Genomic DNA, 21,494 nt, shown 5'->3' on the forward strand with positions numbered 1-21,494 from the left:
ATGGGAGCATGCAGCTGTCTGAGGCTCCAACACATCCCCTGCTAGTGTTAGGAGAAAGGTCATGGTCTGCCTTCATGGGCTGGTCCTCCTCCTCGCCCCCTCCTCTCTCAGGACATGGATGAGTCCGTATGAGGAGTGGGGCCACAGGGCTGCCTCCAGACCAGACCAACGGCAGCAGGCGGGGGGGTGTGTGGCTTTGTCTTCACCCATTCTTTTAGAGACCAGCTGTGGCCGGTGTGCGAGTGCTGAGCCCAGTGATGCCGCTGCTATAAATATGCGTCAACGAGTGTGAGTAAGTGACAGCTGTGCAGTGGACCAAGGACATGCAGGCCTGGCACCCCTGTGACTGTGACTCCATACATGGCTACTCTAGCATGGACACACGTTGAGCCAGATTCAGACAGGTTTGGTTCCCGGCCCTCACACAGGGCATTACTGTTACGACCTGTAGACTCCACAGTCACATCGTACGGTGGAAAACAGCAGAATGTGATCTGGAAAAGTGAATTGATTTAACCAGTTCTATACACGGAGTGGTCAAATCATCTATTTGTAAACAAATACAGCTGGTTAGTCACTGTTTCTCTAGGAAATATGACAGACCTGGGAGGGAAAAGACGTCCGTCCCACAAGATCAGTAAGATCAGGCTTAATAAAAAGACTGGTTGTTGTGCCAAACACTTTCTGTGTGTGTGAGAGAGAGAGACACAGACAGAGAATGAGAGAGAGAGTGTAAATGTGTGCGTTTGTGTGCCCTTTTCAAGTGTGACCACCTGTCTTTTGTTGAAAAAAGAAATAAATAAACACAGGCCACACCAGCTGTCCCCGACAGTCTGTCCTCTCAGAGGTCAAGGTCTCCCACCGCTGGTCCTGAGCTGGACACAACTTCCCTCTCAACTTCCCCCAAGTCTTTCTGCAAACTGGGGGATGAATACATTCAGAAAAGGAGCACGAACGATCGAGGCTTAAGATCCTGGAAAGGAATGTGTGAGTTGCTCCATCCGTCCACCACAGCCCACGTCCAGCCCCCCCTCCCCTCTAAGCCCTGTCACATGGTCCCTGCAGAGCACCTGCAGGTTTCTGCTCATAATAAACCCACACATGATGATCCCAGCATGCAGATGTGACATGGAGCCAGCTGCCCTGGAGGCTGGGCTGGAGGAGAGAGGTCAGGGCCTGATGATGGGACCTCTATTTACAGGGAGCTGGTCAGGCTCGTCCAGCCTGTTTCTGAGTGATCTTGGAGGACATTGTTGTCTTTGTGCTGCGCCTGGATGCCCAGCGCCGCTGTGTCGTGTGTTTGTGCAGAAAGTAAATGCTGGGGAGTTGGGGTCAGACAATAGAACTGAGCTGCTACCCAGACACACAATAGAGGGGTAGGATGGGGGGATGGGGGCTGGGTGGGGGCTGGGTGGATGCAGCAGGCCCAGTGTGTGTGGTTCCCAGAAGGCCGTGCTGAGAGTGGGGGAGGGCTGGGTGGATGCAGCAGGCCCAGTGTGTGTGGTTCCCAGAAGGCCGTGCTGAGAGTGGGGGAGGGTGGTGGGAACCGCCAGTGCGTCCCTGGTGGGACTGCGTAACATGGCCGCTGGATTTCCCTCCATGTGCTGCAGGGGAACCTCTCCAAAGAGAAGAACCACTGAACTGTGTTGGGGTTCCTCAATTAGACACGCATTCTTTTGTTTGCTTGTTTACTGCCTGTGTAAATGAATCAGAATTTGGGAATACACCTTCAATTTAAAATATTAAACTAAAAAGATCTTTATCTTATCTCTGGGTACTGGCAGCACTTCTGGACTTATACAAGTCATCTCTGAACATCCTGTCCTTGGGAACACTTTCACTTAGCTGGGATGAGGAGTGAGTTAGACCCCCAGGATCATCCTATGCTGGGATGAGGAGTGAGTTAGACCCCCAGGATCATCCTATGCTGGGATGAGGAGTGAGTTAGACCCCCAGGATCATCCTATGCTGGGATGAGGAGTGAGTTAGACCCCCAGGATCATCCTATGCTGGGATGAGGAGTGAGTTAGACCCCCAGGATCATCCTATGCTGGGATGAGGAGTGAGTTAGACCCCCAGGATCATCCTATGCTGGGATGAGGAGTGAGTTAGACCCCCAGGATCATCCTATGCTGGGATGAGGAGTGAGTTAGACCCCCAGTATCATCCTATGCTGTTGTCTGTATACAGTTCTGTTACACCCACACGCTGGCTGGAGCGAGATCTCTGACAAATATTTTCCTTGAACACTAAAAGATCATCATTACAGAGAATAGAATAAAGTGCAAACCTTGTCGCTATTCAATTCAGGGTCACTTTCTCCTGGATGACTGAACACGGTTATACTGAAGACGTATTGTCGTATTGTTAACATAGAAATGGCAGGAACAATAAGGAAAAAAATCCACACAGCTGCAGAAAAGTGTTCTGTTTAATCTAAGCATAATCTTTATAAACCTAAACCAAGATTGTCACATCTCCACGGCACACACAAGCACACTCTGAAAGCGCAAACAAAAATAATGCACAAACAATTACGGATCAAAAGTAAATTGCCTCAAGATCTAAGCAATGTCAGTTCTGCATGAGATTGTCCCCTAATCTATAAACCACTAACACTGAAGCAATTGATTACTATAAAATATACCTTTCTTATTAAAAAATTATATTAAATTCTAATGGCACTTCTACAAATTCTATTAAAAAGATTTCCAATGACATTTAGTAGCATCTTTCATTTTTTTTACAAATCAAAATTGTGAGACAGTCAAATGTTGCACAAGAAACAGTTCAATAAATATTTCTCATGATTATACACAATTTCACAGTCCTAACCTGCAAAGGACAACATTCCAGTATTAATGTAACCTTATATTCAGTTTTAGACTTTACAATCCTACAGCAATTAGGAAAACATAGCCCCACAATTGTCATACATTTCATGATTAAAATCTCAGCATTTCACATTCAATTTGACATAATCTATGAAACATACTTTAATTCCTACAAATGGACTGCACTTACTGTGCAGCAGGACAAAATCTTCGTCTTGAGTTCAACATGACTGAACTCCACATGAAAATAAACAGCTTCAAATTCATTCATCAGTAGCAAAACTCAAACCTAATCGTGATCAACAGCAGCAGAAATGAATGGGCTTCACCATTCTTAGTTATTGACTTTTGAAGATTGCATTTTCATTTAATAGAAAACATAAGGTTTCCTTAATCTTATCACAGGGTTACTGTTTGAATCAACCCAACTTTACTACATCAAACTCTGGTTAATTGACGGTGTACAAAATAGGGCAACTCCAGGTGCTACACTTGTCATTGTGTCTACAAGGCACATGGTGAGGACCGTGGAGGTATATATGATGACTGAAAAACTAACTGAAGATCCTTCGAATCTTAACTCAAGTTTTACACGCCTGTACAGCTGCAAGTGTACATCAGTAATTCAACGACCAATGAACTGCATTGTGTAAGAAACCTCTTTTCAAAAGTGAGACAAACCTTCCCCTACATTCCTGTGTGTTCTGATCACACATCAACACTACACAACACCTATATATGAAAACACAATCATTATGAAATACTGTTACTATTTAATGTTATACAGGAGATGATTCAGAGTCCTATATCCACGAAGAGTTGTAAGGGCAAACCAGGTTCCCCCCTCTTCTATACTGTTATAAAACGTGTTTTGAAATCTGGCAAGAAGATCTGACAATTGAGGCAATAAACTAACAAATAAGAGATTATTTTGATATATGTGCAATGAGATCGCCGTGGCACATCCCCTACACTCAGGTCAGCAAAGCACATCCACGACATGCCGAGAGTAGAGATGTCCTCTGATGCTTCAAGCACCTGTTTACAGTCTCCCAGGTCTCCACTGTGCTAAATACATTTCTCGCATTCCACTGGATCCATTCAATACAGGAAGTGCACGGAGGGACTTGCAGTGCCTGGTTCCCTCCACGGCCAGAAACAGGGATGCACAATGATCCCTTGACGACTACCTGGTACGGCGGAACAATGCAGGGTTTGTGTGACTTGTATAGGTAGGCTATACCTGCCCAGTGTACTTGTGCTTGAGTACAAATGGCTGCCGGGCTGGAACAGGGGTCAGAGCCACATGAGGCCTTCTGATACGCTGAGATACAGGAACCAGCAGGAGAAGAAACTGAACTCTCCACGGAAGACAGGACTCTAGCCGAGGAGGCCAATGCTTCAGTAAGACACCTAGCATCGTCAACTCCACTTGTTCTTCTACTACCGCGAAACAACAGTTTGATAAATAGAATATATATTTACATTAAATATACAAATCGTAAGAAATAGCAGCCTAGACAATGTCAGTGTTGAAACTAAATGCTTAAAACAAGTGCTTTACTATGTTGTATGAGACAAACCTTGAATACTCAATTTAAGAGTTTTGTGTAAGATACAGTAAAGGCCTGATCTGTTACAGTAATTGGATCAGGAAACAGCCCCAAAACCAGTGAACGAGTACCAAAAGAAAAGGCCAAGTCTTCAAGCTTATAGAAATGAGCTAAACTTGACTGATCACACCTAAAGTAAACCCTGAACCAAGTAAAACTAATAAATAATTCAGATCAAGTCTTCTCAGGACAGATTCAGTGAATATCTTAGACTGTTAGTGCTAGTCCCATTGTAAGAATCCATTTAGCATCAAAGTGAACCAAACATCCACAAAGACAAAACTATTTAAACAGTTCTAAAACAAGAGGGGGCTAAAATGTGTATTTGCCCAATGATTCCTTTTAGATAAGTACTATCAAAGGCTTCACTCCAATCTTCAGTAGTATCTTACACACTAACAGAATAAACAAAATATAGGAGAACACAAACCTGACGGCCAAAGCAGTAGGGACAAATGTTGCATTTTAGGAGGAAGAATTCTGACGGACGTACAGCACAGGCAGCTGACTCCCAGTGGACGTACAGCACAGCCAGCTGACTCCCAGTGGACATACAGCACAGCCAGCTGACTCCCAGTGGACGTACAGCACAGGCAGCTGACTCCCAGTGGAGCTGTGTAGTCTCAACCCTCCACTCCCTCTTCAACCGCTCTTTCCTTTAGCATCATTTTCCCAATTTACACTTTTTTCTAACGCCATAATACCAGGAAGTGCTCAGATAACTTGTACTTCTGTGAACAGGAAGATAATCAACCACCTGGCAAAACATTGAAATAAATACAGATATTACAGTTATTACATTCTTGAATGACTTGGTATTCTACAACTAACAGATACCACCAAGACCAGAACTCCAAAATCATTTCCTGGTATTTGTGCACAGTCCAAAAAATGTTAGATTCTTTAGGGTCCTGCCAGGTAGCACAGAAGCTGGGAGGTCCTGTACTGGAGTGTGAAGCAGAAGAAGGAGGCACCAGTGTTACAGGAATTAGCTGCATTCTTTCAACATTCTCCTTATCTTCAGGTCAAGGGCGAGAGGACCATACAATACACCACAGGTGTTCACACAGCTTGATAGAGAGGTTGTTATAAACATTGGAGTGCCATCGCAGCAAAGTATATTCTTTTTTTTATCAAACTGAAGATTAAATGACCTGTTGGGTGGCCATCATCTCTAAGGAACATTAAACTGTGGCCTGATTTCCTTAAAAAAAAAAAAAAAAAAAAAAAAAAAGTCTACAAACAAAAGCAAACTTCCAGTAGTCAAACTTGATGTATTTTGCTGCCTTGGGATATTTAGGTTGTTAACCATAGCTAATCAACCATCAACTAATAAATATATAATGTTTCTGTTTAAAATAAAATATTGCTTTTCTCGGACGGTTTTGTCTTCCCGACGACTCGCTCAGTCCTACAGTCCTCCTGCTTTCGCTCACTCGCCCTCGAAATATGGGTGTAAAATGTTGTTCTTTCATCAGTGGAGTGTTTTCTTCATCAATCTAAATAAATGTCTGCTACCTAGACAGAAATTAACTAGTGCATCTGATTCATCCTCCTTCACTGTGTATCCAACTAGAGTAGAGAAGCACTCTGTCTCCCAGCCTCTCCGACCAGGGAACAGCTGGAACAAACTCAACTGGAAATCATGTAGTGAACTATCCAAGTCGCTGTCTAGTTATCATTTCAGAAATGCCACATAAGGTAGAATTCCAGAATGATATGTGTTTTTTGTGTCTTTTGTACTGTTTCTATATGTATGTGTCCAGCTAAGAACCGGTGTGGAAGGACAGTGTGGTTTCCTGTCAGCCCTGGGGGAAGCAGGTGTTTATCCTATGGCGAGAGTCTTGACGAGGCCACAGTGGAACTTGCGGATGTGGCGGTACAGGTCTCCTGACTGCGTGAAGCGCCTCTCACACCACTTACAGGCGTGGGGCTTCTCTCGCGTGTGCACCACGGCGTGGCGGCTCAGGTTGTGGGAGTACTGGAAGCTCTTGCCGCACTGGCCGCAGGTGTAGGGCTTCTCACCAGAGTGCGTGCGCTCGTGGCGCTTCAGCGTGTACATGCAGGAGAAGGTCTTCCCACACTGGGAGCAGGTGGGCACCGAGCCGTCCGGCGACAGCTTGGAGCGCGCCCCGTCCTTCTCACGGAAGTGAGAGCTGAGGTGGAGCTGCAGCACGTGGGGGCTGGGGAACACTTTGCTGCAGAGGGGGCACACGCATACCTGCTGCCCCGGGGGCAGGAGCACCCCGCTGGATGTGGAGATGTCTGAGGAGGCCAGGTCGTCTTCCTCCTCCTCCTCGCTGTCCCCCAGCAGCCGGCCCCTCCTCTCCTCCACCTCCCTGCCGGCCTCCCTTCCCCCACAGCCCTCCCCCTCCTCCCCCATCAGGTCCTCCTCCCGGGAGAGCAGAGCGGTCGCCGTGCCGTTGTTGCCGGGGAAGAGGGCAGCGAACCCTGTCACCGCTGAGCTCCTGGCACTATTCCCAAAGCGCAGGCTCTCTGGGCTCACCGGCTCACTGTCCTCCTGCTCTGACAGCAAGTCGTGTTCGTCTTTAACAAGTGGCTCCGTGCCCTGCTGCTGGTTGTCGAGGGCCAGCTGTCCCGAGACGTAGGAGGGGTGGAAGGCATCTCTGCTACACAGAGGCTTGAAAGACAAATCCAGTGCGCAGTCCATGTCATCTGAAGCCCTGGACCTCAGGGACAGCGATACCGTGGAACTACTGACATCAGCTTTTGTTTTTCCAGCTGTTTGGACACAGGGCTCGGCCTCTGCTGACACATAATTGACACCTACAAGGTCCGGGGACCTGCCAGGGTGACCGTTCGCCTTCTGCCTGCTCTGCACGGCCCTGTCACAGTCAGTGACAGCCAGCCTGACGTCGCTGTTGTCCATGTCAAGCTCCTCTGCCGGGGGGGGTCTCCGGGGGGCCCTGGCCTGCCGGGGGGGCAGCAGCTTGCTGTGCAGCTCATCGTCTGAGAAATTCTCCCTGTCCAGGCAGCTGAGCTCTGCCCCTTCGCCTGCCTTGTCCTCCAGACAGCACACTTCCTTATCTTTTAGCTTCCCTTTACACACCTTCACTATATCGTACATGTGGAGGTAGCTAGCGGCAGCCAGGACGTCCTCCGCTGGCAGGGTACTGAAGTCCAGCTTCCCCTCATACATAAACTCAAGGAGCAGGCTGAAAGCAGGGGCTGTCACAATGTCACTGTTCAGATGCACAACGTCCCTTTTGTCTAGCTGGTCCCTGTAGAAGAGATGGAAGTACATGCTACATGAGGCCAGCACGGCTCTGTGCGCTTTGAATCGCGCCTCCCCGACGAGAACAGTGCAGTCACACAGGAAACCTTGGTGACGCTGCTGACTCAGACACTGCAGCAACTGGCGGCTATGGTCTGGGAACTCCATTCTTCCTTCATAACCTGATGAAAAACAGGAAAAACTGGATAGTGAATAAACGAAATGCGGCCATTTAGAGGGCGCCTTGAGAGTTGGCAACGCGTATGGCGTTCGAGTCAACTACAAACAAAAGTAACCCAACGCACTGAAAAGAAAACAAAAATTATAAATACTACTGTACACAAGCAGACTGAAGTGGGGCAACAATTTAAAACCAATTAAATCAAGACAACTGTACATAATACAACGTGTGTGAGCCTTCACAGCAAAACATATTTTTTGTTCTACAAGATTAAACCATGTCAATGTAAAGGTAAGATCACAAAGTAGCCTATATTTTCACCACGCTATTTTATTTTTCTAATCTATATTGTCGAAAATAGCTGCGCCCGTATTATAATGTAATACAATACCTTGCGCTTCAGCTATCAAAAAGTCTTCTTAATTGAGCATTACTTTTTTGCGCTTCCCACCGGAACGTGAAACCAACGGACAGACCGAGTACAAACAGTCGTACGCACGTTTTCACGAACAAAAAAAAACCCGGTTGCTCTTCGGCTGCTGTTCGTGTTTACTGAACAATCATTTGATACCGAGCACGCAAACATAGAGAGGTGCAAAACGCAGGCATTTGGATAGTTGTACTCGCCCACCGGGCAAGGTTAAGAAAGAAGCCAAGGGAGAGAGTAAACTGGTGCTCTGTTTGCTAATTACACTGCAAGCTGTGGAGTCAGCTGCTCTGACATCACCGCAATGGAAACGCTACCTCCAGCTGTGCTCGTCTTTACGCCATATGTTACTCTGAATCCAGATACGTAAAAAAGCGTCCCAACTTATTTCAGATATGCACAAAATCTACCAAAACAGGCATGTGAACCCCTATACAAACTTTTTCGTAATTTTACCCAGACCTAACCAGAAGCCCAACATCAGGCGATAATAACTTTTTAAAGCGTCGTGGCCTTTTAGGCACCGGCCACATACGCTCCCGGATTACGAGTTTTGTTATAAATATTGTAAGTTACTAAAATAGTATAATGTCACATAAAAATCAAGCTAGGATGCCCTCAATAACTTTCCTTTTTGTACAACCGCTGTTACTATACCCTAAATCTGAATCACGCGCGTTCTGTTTTAATCGAAAGAAAAACTATGATCGTTAGGCTACGCGGAGCGGAGACGCAGTATAAGAGCTTCATGTCCGTGAGCCAATGCATTGCTGTGAGCCTTTTAACAGCAGAGGAACTCGGCAACTGTCGCTGACCAAGCCAACTACGGTAAACGAAGGAAGCGCTATGGGCATAACTTTCGGTTCCAACATTTCCTTGTCCAGAACATTATACTCACAGATAAATGCACACCGTCGTTGTATTTCCTAATTGTTCCCACGTCCTCTCATGATGTGCGGCCAGATGTTCGCTTCTTCTGTCGTTTCTTTAGGCTTCAGTTCGACCCTGGCAGGAGAGCTGCTCTCAGCGCTGTGTGTCAAGCAGGTTGATAATGGACCAGTCTCGCGATAGCGCCGACCACAATAAGTTCTGTATTACTGCATGAACTCACACAGTGGCAGCAAGTTGCAGAGTTCCTTTACATCGATTAGCGTTTTTCGCATTTAATAAACAATCGGAAATCGATTAGTAAACTAAAATATGTGTGTTTGTCATTTATATGTAAATACCACACTGCCGGCGCTTGTGAGGAACAACCTGTCTTTTGATTCATATATTGGATGTTTCACTGAGAAAGAAATGTGCCTTCTTGATATTTCAAAATATTTGTTTTCTCAAATATTACACGTCTTTAATACTAGCTTACGAGAAAAGTACATCCATTATGAACTACGTCTTGGCAGGTGCAAAGCACAAGTGATCGGATGTAATGAATTATTTGTATAAACAGGAAAAAGAATTTGGGCACACCAGTGTGTGGGGGTTGGGGTGTGTGTGTGGGGGCATAGAGAACTTATAAAGGACTGTGTTCTCTAATCCTGCTCCGCGGTGGAATTCCCTGGCAGCGCACCATCCAGGGCTATTGTTTCCTCCCTGCGCATCACACCCTCTGGCTGTTTGTGCAGATCGTTTCAACTGTCTCTGTGGAATGATACAGTCTCTGGGAACCGGGGGGCAGGCAGTAAATACACAAGAAAACACACCCAAAAATACAAATTAAAGGTTGAATTCAAGATTTAGGCAAACTATTCCAACAGCTGAGGATGGATTATATGATTCTCAGAGTGTCACAATCGTTTTGATAAAGATTGGCTCACTTTTTGTAGTAGAAAGGAGTGTTTTTTATTTGTGTTCTAGCTGTGAGCGCATGGTGAAGACAGGAGCTGGGAAGTTGCAGCTGCTCCTCTCCTGCCCCTCCCTCCCCCCCCCTCCCTCCTGCCCCTCCCTCCCTCCACACCACCCCAACTGCCTGGGTCACCTTTGCCCTGTGTTCCAGCTGTCGTGTGTTTTGAAAGGGCCATTTGCGGCTCCTCGCTGCCCCCTGACACAGAGGAGAGAGCACTGTGAGGGGGGGGGGGGGGGGGGGGGGGCACACTGGCTGGATGCTTCATTCTGTTTTTAGTGTGCTGATCCTCCATCGCTGAGGAAACTATCTAACTATCTCCCTCCCAGCAGTTCTGCTTCTTCACACTGTGGGGGGTTCTTTGTTTTGATACATGTATTAACAGATATCTTGATTTGGATTGTGGTAGAAATAAGATCTATGATGTGAACAACTGTGAAGTGTGAAGCCATGATCAACAAACCCCAGAAATACAATGACACCAATGACATAATGTTATGATAGGATGACAATGACGATGAAAATTCAGAATGTTGCCATGGAGATAATAATGTGTCTCTTTAGCACACAGGGTCCATGCAAGTCCCAGCTCTGTGGATGAGAACAGGGTCCATGCAAGTCCCAGCTCTGTGGATGAGAACAGGAGAAGTGGCCCCTGTGTTGGGCTGCCTGGCAGCCTCTGCGCCCGCGGGAGCAGCACTGGGTGTTTTCGGGGACCAGACAAAGCAGTGGTTGTGCCTCCAAACAGCATGGTGAAGTTTCTCACACACAGAGAGAGAGAGAGAGGGGGGGGGAACTAAGGGGGTGGGGAGTGGGGGGGAGGGAGGGAGGGAGGGTGAGGGGGGTGGGGTGAGAGAACACTTCCTGGAGGTTCATTCTTCCTCTCACTGCAATCATCAATGGCATTTTCCCCCCTGTCCTCTCCCCCCTCTCCTCTCCCCCCTCTCCTCTCCTCTCCCTCCTCTCCTCCCTCACCTCTCCCCCCTCACCTCTCCCCCCTCTCCTCTCCCCCCTCTCCTCACCCCCCTCTCCTCACCCCCCTCTCCTCTCCCCCCTCTCCTCTCCCCCCTCACCTCTCCCCCCTCTCCTCTCCCCCCTCTCCTATCCCCCCTCTCCTCACCCCCCTCTCCTCACCCCCCTCTCCTCACCCCCCTCTCCTCTTCCCTCTCTCCTCTCCCCCCTCTCCTCTCCCCCCCTCTCCTATCCCCCCTCCTTTCTGACAAAAGGGCTCCGAATTCCTCTGCAGCCTGACGGCATGCCGCCCAGCCCGCCAGAGGGGCACATCTCTCAGGCCTCTGGACCAATGGGATCCCTGGAGCCTGCTCAACACTGGCCCGTGTGTTTACGTGTGTTTTAAAAGAAGCGCTAATGTGAGGAAGAACAGCGTGTTTATGTTTGTCCTTTTATGTCTTGTGTTTTCAGTGTTCCTTTGCTGTATTAGTAAAGCCTAATTTTGCTGCTGGCCTGGTATTACTAAGAAAGCTATAGTGACAATGAATCCTAACTCTCAATTATTTCCGTTATCGTAGCACTTAATAATGAAACCTCAGCCTGTAGAGATGTGATGCGTCGTTCTGAAGGCATGATGGTTGTCTTGTCCAGAAGTTAGTCAGACGCCTTTGATCTCACGGGCCTCGTCCCAAACTGAACAGAGACGGCAGCAAAACAACGGAGGATGGAGTCGCAAGGAGGAGAGATCAGATGAAGCAGGCTGTGTCCGGCCCTGCAGAGATCAGATGAAGCAGGCTGTGGCCAGCCCTGTTTGTGGAACAGGAACTGTGCTCATATGGCACTCCAGAGAAGCTGGTTTACTGTAAGAGAGGAAGTGGCCAAGCAAGAAGAGGCGTCCATAAATCACCAAGAGCAGACCTTGGCAGAAACCTCATCCTCCATCTTCAACTGTTGTTTCTCAATTATTACCCAACTCGTTACCAAACTGCTCAGGATAATGTTGAGGTAGTGCAGCTTCATAGTGAAGATAGAATAGTAGGCCAGATATGTAAGAAGTTTGCCTCTGGATTAAACTTGAAGAGTTCTAGAGAAAAGAGTATTGAAGTATTGCGTATATCCCAGAAGGGAAACTGCACTGTGACATTAAATACAGTACCAGTCAAAAGTTTGGACACCTTTTCCCAGTATGTGTCCAAACTTTTGACTGGTACTGTACATTGTATGTAGGGCCGACAACAGAACATACTGGTAGCCCTTATATTTACTATTAAGCGCAAATGCTTCAATGCAATATTAAAATGGTAATTCTTATTGTATTATTTTCGCACAGTTACATTATGGTCCTGTTAGAAAATGTTCAAGCAAACCCTTGACTAGGAAACCACATCAAAACGTGGACTCCAAAGTCCAAAGTTCCATGTTTTTTGTTTATGTTCCACGAGAGTTTCACAGTTACTACATTTTACGACTCCCTTTTAATAATAAGAACACTGTCGTAACCGAGTGTGTGTCGAAGGAGTGACACTGAAAACCGATCAATATAATTTTCGCATTCAAATAGGGTGGATGAGATCAGAACTTGTTGTCCTATGTTTACGCAGAGACTACGGCGCTAGGACCACGAAGCGGACTGTGCTACAGGAGCCTTACAGACAGACGCTGGGAGGTGTAGTGGGAGAAAAGCAACTGAAGCGGAGTAGATGCGAACACTTTATTTCAGGTTATTAACGGACTTATCATCAAGACAAATCACCGACAGAGCACCTTAAAATGGAACGGACAGACTGTTGAAAACCTGTTCAGGTAAATGCTTGTGTTTTCCGTCTCGTGTTGTGCCTGTATGAGTGAGCGAGCTCACAGCAGAAGGTCCCATTGTATTACAAACGATGCGGTTATTTTCAACCAAGCTGCCTAGGCCCCGTGTCCTATATAAATAGTTAAATGCAACCCAAAATTAAGTGCGTTCTTGACTTTTATAGACTTCCTGGGTACAAACTGAAGGAGATAGTAAGTGTAAGAGAACTTTTGACGCAATCGACTATAACTTGTTTGTAAGATGTGTTTATTTATGGAGCTGCTGTCTGCAAAGAAGAGAGTAGTAAACATGCAGGAGAGATTGGGAATTATGTTTCGGTGTTTCTCAGAGTGAGTGAAGCCCTTGTCAGATCTGCTAAGAATTGAGGATGACTAAGAATGCGGGAAGGAAAACTTTATATCCTAGTGGTCAAGACCGCAACTTGTCAATGTGTCACTTAAAGTAACGTTGTCAGTAACAGTACATTGATGTTTACTAGCAGTCGTCAGTAACACTGGCATGGAATGATCAGTAACCATGCCAGTAAACTTGAGCTGATGTCATTCAAAAGTGCAGCCTCGTTGGGACTTGATGCAACAATGTGTCACTACCTGTCTTGTCTGACTGATAATCCAATCGTTATCATCCATAATCCCATATTTATACAAAATACATATGTGAAACTTTTATGAATGCCATTCACGATAACAATTTAGTGTTTGATTACAATCTCTAGAATCTTCTCTATAGCAGGGCTCTGTGGTAGAAACCAACCATGTGCAAGATGTGCATGCTCATCTGCAGGCATGTTTCACTGTTAAGTCATGAGACTGTCCACTGCTTGGGTTGCTATGCCAATAACTGTCCCTCCCTCCCTCCCCCCCCCTCCCTCCCCCCCCCCCTCCCTCCCTCCCTCCCTCCCTCCCTCCCTCCCTCCCCCCTCCCCCCCTCCCTCCCTCCCTTCCCCCCTCCCTACCTCCCCCTCCCTCCCTCCCTCCCCCCTCCCTCCCCCCTCCCTCCCCCCTCCCTCCCTCCCTCCCTCCCTCTTATCCTCCTGCTCTGGCAGTGGTCAGTCATACAGTACTGGACCTGGGGTGTGGTTGCGGGCTATGCCTGGGTACTGTGCTAGTGTCATCGCCCTGTACATACAACACCTTCCACAACACAACAATAACATAACAACAACATGCCTACTCTGTCTCCTATTGGATTCAGACCCAATTTGAAGAAACAAAACTGACAGGAAGAAGTGTTTGAGTGTGTCTGTGCAGCATCTTCATCATGTTGCTCTGCGTGTGATCGTCCAGCCTGCCTTTCTGGCTCCGTCTCAAGGTTTCAACCCAATTTCTTATTTAGTCTAGAATGAAAAGTTCTGACCAGGAGATGGGATTGGGTCATGCAGGAACAAGGTCATGGGTCACAGGAGAGATGTCCTTATTCTGACCTGTTTTAAAGATCCCAACCCAGATTAAGCGTCTGTCCTAACTTGGTGACTTGTGTGTTTGGTATGAGGTGTAGCAGGAAGGTATGAGGTGTAGCAGGAAGTCAGTTATCAAGCAGGAGAAGGAAGTGATCCACCTCCCCAACCGTCCCTGTCTGACCTCCGCTGATACGACCCTGCCGGGACGTCAGCAACCAGCTGATCTGTCCTCAGAGACCAGCTGATTTGTCCTCGGAGACCATCTGATTTGTCCTCGGAGACCAGCTGATCTGTCCTTGGAGACCAGCTAATCTGTCCTTGGAGACTAGCTAATCTGTCCTCGGAGACCAGCTGATCTGTCCTCGGAGACCAGCTAATCTGTCCTCGGAGACCAGCTGATCTGTCCTCGGAGACCAGCTAATCTGTCCTCGGAGACCAGCTGATCTGTCCTCGGAGACCAGCTGATCTGTCCTCAGAGACCAGCCAGGGTTCTGGTCTCCACTGGAACAGGACAGAGAAGGCTCCATGTCTGAGACCCAGCAGAACAGGACAGAGAAGGCTCCATGTCTGAGACCCAGCAGGACAGGACATGACAGGATGTTAACCTCACATCTGGTCTGAAGTGAGCAGAACACACACACGCACGGCCAAGCTGTCCTCTTGGCCCGGTCGTGTGCGTGTGTGTGCGTCTCGCTGGTTCTGTGTGGTTTCCCGGCTGCATGACACAGATTTGCATTGAATGGGACGCCCCTGGAGTGAGAGCCAGAATGATGAATGATTGAAAAGCAGAGAGGGAAGGAGAGGCATGTAGGGAGGGAGGCAGGAAAGGAGAGAGGGAGGCAGGGAGGGAGGCAGGCAGGGAAGGAGAGAGGGAAGGAAGGATGGAAGGAAGGAAGGAGAAAGGGAGCCAGGGAGGGAGGCAGGGAAGGAGAGAGGGAGGCAGGCAGAGAGGCAGGGAAGGAGAGAGAGAGGGAGGCAGGAAGGGATGGATGGAGAAAGGGAAGCAAGGAGGAAGGCAGGGAGAGAGGCAGGGAGTGGATCAGGCAAAGAGGAAGGCAGGGAGAGAGGCAGGGAGTGGATCAGGCATAGAGGAAGGCAGGGAGAGAGGCAGGGAGTGGATCAGGCAAAGAGGAAGGCAGGCGATGTCCTGAGGCCCTGGACCATGTGACCTGCAGTCAGGGTACTGGGTTCATCCGTACTGTCAGGGCAGGAGAACTGCAGCACCAGCAGCAGGTCGCTCACATGAAACAGCAGAGCTCTGTTATGGCTCTGGAGCTGTGTGTGTGTGTGTGTGTGTGGAATGTACAGTATCCTAGAGTGTGTGTGTGTGTCCTGGGGTGATGATGATGTAAGTGTGAGAGTAGAGATGTTCTGATGGCCTGGTCACAGATGTCCTCTCGGATGTGAGATTTCTTCTCTCAACTAACAAAGGAAGCAAAACAACTGGTGTAATATTCATGAATATTCTTTCCACACTGAGTAAAAATAAACAAGTCTTGCAGACATTCCGTCCTAAAGATTTGCAATAAACACAAAGGATGTTAAAGGGAGGGTTGATAACCCCAAACTCTCCTGGTCTGTCGATATCACAACTACTTCCTGTTGTTGCGCTCGGAAGTCAACCAATGAGATCCCTCTCGCGTTGCTGTGGAGGTGTGGCTGTGATGAGACCCGGGAGGAGAAATTGATTCCACCAGATGGACATGGATTCCCTTGTTAACAGCAAGCCTTGATGTGACATTTTCATTAAAAGCTCTGGAATCGATCGCGTTCTGCATACGTCGGATTCAGGAAGGTCTTTTAAGTTAAAGGCTTGAAAATGTCAACTGGTTTTCCATCCCAGGCAAACTCCTGATCTACAGTATGATGACGGGACTTTCACAGGTCAGACAGCTCGAGGACTTCTACATGTCCCAAATGTGTCCCACACCACCCCGACCACGTCTCTCCAATCTTAGGAAGACCTCCTATAGAACTCCTGTAGATCTCCTGTAGATCTTTAAGTTCCTCTCAGGTTTGGGCACCTGCAGAAACTGAGATCAAGCTGCATTTCAACACTGTTATCAGAGGTTAACATTCAGACATAGAGATGAAATGTTTTACCTCACAATGGTATGATTGTCCTTTGCCTCTGGTGCTGACAGGTTCCTGGTGGGAAGGCACCTCCGCACTCCAAGGACAGGCCTCCAGACTCCTGTCCAGGCAGAGAGAGGGACGGCGGGGGCACAGGAGTGAGGCTCTCCCTGACAGAGCCCTGGAGACCCCTCACCATCCTCCAGCATGGCTGATGTGGCGATCGTGAAGGAGGGATGGCTGCATAAAAGAGGTGAGTGGGCTGATTTGTGTTCCTCATCACTTTGACCCACGAAAAAGAAGCACGTGTTCTACCCTGTGCTCTGTTTACACTGTGTTCTACCCTGTGCTCTGTTTACACTGTGTTCTACCCTGTGCTCTGTTTACACTGTTCTACCCTGTGCTCTGTTTACACTGTGTTCTACCCTGTGCTCTGTTTACACTGTGTTCTACCCTGTGCTCTGTTTACACTGTGTTCTACCCTGTGCTCTGTTTACACTGTTCTACCCTGTGCTCTGTTTACACTGTGTTCTACCCTGTGCTCTGTTTACACTGTGTTCTACCCTGTGCTCTGTTTACACTGTTCTACCCTGTGCTCTGTTTACAGTGTTCTACTCTGTGCTCTGTTTACACTGTGTTCTACCCTGTGCTCTGTTTACACTGTGTTCTACCCTGTGCTCTGTTTACACTGTGCTCTACCCTGTGCTCTGTTTACACTGTGTTCTACCCTGTGTTCTGTTTACACTGTGTTCTACCCTGTGCTCTGTTTACACTGTGTTCTACCCTGTGCTCTGTTTACACTGTGTTCTACCCTGTGCTCTGTTTACACTGTGTTCTACCCTGTGCTCTGTTTACACTGTTCTACCCTGTGCTCTGTTTACACTGTGTTCTACCCTGTGCTCTGTTTACACTGTTCTACCCTGTGCTCTGTTTACACTGTGTTCTACCCTGTGCTCTGTTTACACTGTTCTACCCTGTGCTCTGTTTACACTGTGTTCTACCCTGTGCTCTGTGCACACTGTGTTCTACCCTGTGCTCTGTTTACACTGTGTCTCATGGCTCAGGGTAGTTATGCCAACTAAGGATTAGTGTCGTAAAAAGAGAAATTCACAATAATAGTTACTGGGATTCTGATTGAGTTCAGGATGTATAGAGGCTGGTCTGGGAGGCTAGAGGCTGGAGGCTATAGGCTAGAGGCTGGCCTGGGAGGCTAGAGGCTGGAAGCTAGAAGCTGGCCTGGGAGGCTGGTTTGGGAGGCTGGAGGCCAGATGCTGGTCTGGGAGGCTGGAGGCTGGTCTGGGAGGCTAGAGGCTGGAGGCCAGATGCTGGTCTGGGAGGCTGGAGGCTGGTCTGGGAGGCTGGAGGCCAGATGCTGGTCTGGGAGGCTGGAGGCTGGTCTGGGAGGCTGTTTGGTGTCAGGAGTGTTTGGTTGTGTTTGGACGACCAGGCATTCCTCACATACCAGCCGGCTGTGAACAGCACTGTGTGCAGAAGACCCAGAGCTCCCTGCTCCCAGAGCAGCCTGGCTGGAGGACTGGGGAGAGGCTGGAGGACTGGGGAGAGGCTGGAGGACTGGGGAGAGGACTGGGGAGAGGCTGGAGGACTGGGGAGAGGCTGGAGGACTGGGGAGAGGACTGGGGAGAGGCTGGAGGACTGGGGAGAGGCTGGAGGACTGGGGAGAGGACTGGGGAGAGGCTGGAGGACTGGGGAGAGGACTGGGGAGAGGCTGGAGGACTGGGGAGAGGACTGGGGAGAGGCTGGAGGACTGGGGAGAGGCTGGAGGACTGGGGAGAGGCTGGCTGGCTGGTCAAATCAAGTTGAGTCTAAGCAAGACTGTTGAGGTTAGAGGCTGCTGAGGTTAGAGGCTGGTGAGGTTAGAGGCTGCTGAGGCTGGAGGGTCCTGGGCCAGCCAGTACAGAGGTCTTGACACCAGGAACCAGGGTACAGGGGACAGTGTTAGTATGAAGAGATGAGATATCAAGATCATGAATCTTATTAGAAAATATGGAGCGTTTTGTTCTTGTTGAGAAACCAGAGTTATTGAGCCGTGTGATGTTTGACGTGTGCACTGTCACTGGCGTGTCCTGGCACACTGGCGTGTCCTGTCACACTGGCGTGTCCTGGCACACTGGCGTGTCCTGGCACACTGGCGTGTCCTGTCACACTGGCGTGTCCTGGCACACTGGCGTGTCCTGTCACACTGGCGTGTCCTGGCACACTGGCGTGTCCTGGCACACTTGGCACTCTGCCATGTTCCCTGCTCACACGGGGGACACCTGCTGACCACCATCCTTCAGCCAGGGTCATCACCTTGAACTAGTGGAACAACACACACACACAGGCATACATGCACATACGTACACACCGTCACACACACACACTACCCTGTACAGGCCCCCTCCCTGTCATCCATACTCACACCCTGTCCACACACACACACACTCCTCTCACTAAACAAACAGCCCTTGAGGAATAGTGAGCTGGCATGCTGTCTCACCCCGGCAGCTGTGGCCACAGAAATGTCACCGGGAGACGCTTGTCTGTGATTGGAGGGCGTCCGCCCAGCATCCCTGACAGGAAGGGGTTTAATGTCGCGTCACTGTCACCCCCCCTCCCCCCTCCCCAAGTCCCAGAAGGTGAGTTCTCTGCTGCCCGTCCTTACAGATCACCACAGGCTCTGGAGTCCTGCTACCCCTTTAGCTTCACATGTAGCTTAGCCTAACAAAACAGTAAGGCACCGTAGAGCTCTTCCTGTCTGGCCTGCTGTGGGTCTGGGGCGCGAGCCAGCCCAGGTTCATGCAGGCCAGGCTGGGGAGGGCTTAGTGGGGCGTGATGTGGCCCGCCTAGTGCCCCAGTGACACCCGTCTGACGAAGTGACGTCATGGCTGGAAGCTGTGGGCCAGACACGAGCACAAAAACATCTCTCCGTCTCTCTCTCTCTCCCTCCTTCCATCTCCCTCTGTCTGTCTGTCTGTCTGTCTCTCTCTCCATCTCTCTCTCTCTCTCTCTCTCTCTCTCTCTCTCTCTCCTTCCATCTCCGTCTGTCTGTCTGTCTCTCTCTCTCTCCCTCCTTCCATCTCCCTCTGTCTGTCTGTCTGTCTGTCTGTCTGTCTGTCTGTCTGTCTGTCTGTCTGTCTGTCTGTCTGTCTGTCTGTCTAAGCCTGGAGAGTTGATCTTGCATAGCCACATTCCATTGGTTCCGTTTCTCTAAATTACAGAAGTACCCATCTCCATGCTTTACCACGGCCAACCACATCCTCATACAAGCATTGGCGTACAGAAGCAGAGTCTAGAATCTAGGTTGTCTTTTTCTGGACAGCAGTTTAACGATGTGTCTCCAGCTCCAACAACAGCTTTTTTTGTTGCACCCCCGGGATGTCCACCCCCCCCCCCCCCCACACACACACACACACACAAACACACACACATTCACACACGTACACACACATACACGCATACAGCTTCTTGTGGTCTGGGCCACCAAGCAGCACTTTGGAGAAATATATTTTCAGAAGTTTCCATCAAAGTCATCCAACTTCAAAGAGGCAGATTGTGGTTCTCCAGATTCCACGGCAACTGGCTTGGCCAAGAACGCAGTGATGTGCAACAGAACACCTCCTCTGTCTCCTCCCCCCTCCCTCCTTTATTCTCTATCCTCTATTCTCTCTCTCTCTCCCTCTCTCTCCCTATTCTCTCTCTCTCTCCCTCCCTCATCTCTCACCTCCCAGCTCTTGTTTGTTTGACTCATTTACTTCCTGACAGTAGCAGAGCCGGCCCCCTCGTTAGCCTAACGAAGGCCACAACAACTGTGGATTTGGGAAGCACGCTCAGCTGGCTATGAGAGGGAGGGAGGGATCAAACTTTGAGCTAGTTTCTCTGCTGTTCCCAGAACATTGTTCAGTGACCCGTCCAGGATAGATGTTCTGTCTCCCTCAGACGCTGGAGGCTCCTACAGCTGGTCATGTGACTGCAGAGCGTGTGTGTGACTGTCAGCATGTGTGGTGTGTGTGTGTGTGTGTGTGAGCTTATGTGTTTGTTTGTGTGTGTGTGTGTGGCCCCCTGAACAGATATCAGTGTTTTGCAGCTATACATGATTTCCCAGATGTTCTCCATACTAGACAGATAGATTCCTCCTCCCATCACAAAGTAAGGGGTGTGGGTGGTGGGGGGGGTGGTGGTGTGGGTGGTGGGGGGGGGGACCTGCCTGTCAGAGGAACAGACCTCCCTGATAAAACACTGCTGATCGCCCCAGGACTACCAGCTTCATCACTTCACCAGTCTACTACACCCCCCTCCACTTAGGTAGAGTCCCACTTTGGGCCATACACGCACGCACACACACACAGTCACACACACTCACTCACACACATCTCAGCACTGCAGAAGCAGCGACAGTCTGGCTCTCACTGTGTCCAGCTACAACAGGACTAGCAGCCAAATGTCCTCAGCAGCCCCGGGCAGGGGAGCAGCAGAGGCTGGCTCCCCAGGAAGCAGGCACCCGGGCTGGGCGTCTGGCCGTCAGTGCGGGCCCCCTGCTCCGGGTAATGGGTACCAGGCTTCCTGCTAAATGTGGTGGAGAGAAGTAAATAGCTGTGCTGCAGCTGTCGCCAGGCAGGCTGGGTGCTGGGGGACCAGGGCGCGTGGAGAGAAGCTCCCTGGCTCGTCTCCGATGGCGACGGGGCCCGCTGTGTGCTTACTTTGCTGTGCAGAGTCCTCCTGCTCTCTGCAACTGTGGCACTCGGCCATACGCTCGGTGCCTGTCTGTCTGCCTGCCTGTCTGTCTGTCTGTCTGTCTGTCTGTCTGTCTGTCTGTCTGTCTGTCTGTCTGCCTGTCTGCCTGCCTGCCTGCCTGCCTGCCTGACTGCCTGTCTGTCTGTCTGTCTGTCTGTCTGTCTGTCTGTCTGTCTGTCTGCCTGTCTGCCTGCCTGCCTGCCTGCCTGTCTGCCTGCCTGACTGCCTGTCTGTCTGTCTGTCTGTCTGTCTGTCTGTCTGCCTGTCTGCCTGCCTGCCTGCCTGCCTGCCTGCCTGTCTGCCTGCCTGCCTGCCTGCCTGACTGCCTGTCTGTCTGTCTGTCTGTCTGTCTGTCTGTCTGCCTTACTGCCTGTCTGTTTGCCTGTCTGCC

General features: G+C 49.3%; 2 protein-coding genes across 3 annotated transcripts in view; one reads left to right on the plus strand and one right to left on the minus strand.

The window, feature by feature from the left end:
• Positions 1-2,417: 2,417 nt before the first annotated feature.
• Positions 2,418-9,341, minus strand: zbtb42 (zinc finger and BTB domain containing 42). 2 transcript variants are annotated; one of them, XM_047016843.1, is made up of 2 exons: positions 9,189-9,341; positions 2,418-7,864 (listed from the first exon to the last, which is right to left on the minus strand). In XM_047016843.1, the coding sequence occupies exon 2, from the start codon at positions 7,848-7,850 to the stop codon at positions 6,273-6,275; it is 1,578 nt and encodes a 525-aa protein (XP_046872799.1). In that variant the 5' UTR covers positions 7,851-7,864; positions 9,189-9,341; the 3' UTR covers positions 2,418-6,272. The 2 variants fall into 2 exon arrangements, with proteins under 2 accessions (XP_046872799.1, XP_046872808.1); XM_047016852.1 differs by lacking the exon at positions 9,189-9,341 and adding an exon at positions 8,255-8,976.
• Positions 9,342-12,653: 3,312 nt separating this feature from the next.
• LOC124464327 (RAC-alpha serine/threonine-protein kinase-like) overlaps positions 12,654-21,494 on the plus strand; it is a 32,858-nt gene continuing 24,017 nt past the window's right edge. The window contains exons 1-2 of the mRNA XM_047016275.1: positions 12,654-12,887; positions 16,444-16,625. Coding sequence (XP_046872231.1) covers positions 16,580-16,625 — 46 coding nt within the window. The 5' untranslated portion in view covers positions 12,654-12,887; positions 16,444-16,579. The remainder of the gene's footprint in view (positions 12,888-16,443; positions 16,626-21,494) is intronic.

This window comes from Hypomesus transpacificus, chromosome 3, assembly GCF_021917145.1.
Source record: "Hypomesus transpacificus isolate Combined female chromosome 3, fHypTra1, whole genome shotgun sequence".
Taxonomy (NCBI): domain Eukaryota; kingdom Metazoa; phylum Chordata; class Actinopteri; order Osmeriformes; family Osmeridae; genus Hypomesus; species Hypomesus transpacificus.

Bases quoted from the DNA above. Each gene is read 5' to 3' on its own strand.
- zbtb42 (XM_047016843.1), bottom strand. From the start codon at position 7,850: ATGGAGTTCCCAGACCATAGCCGCCAGTTGCTGCAGTGTCTGAGTCAG.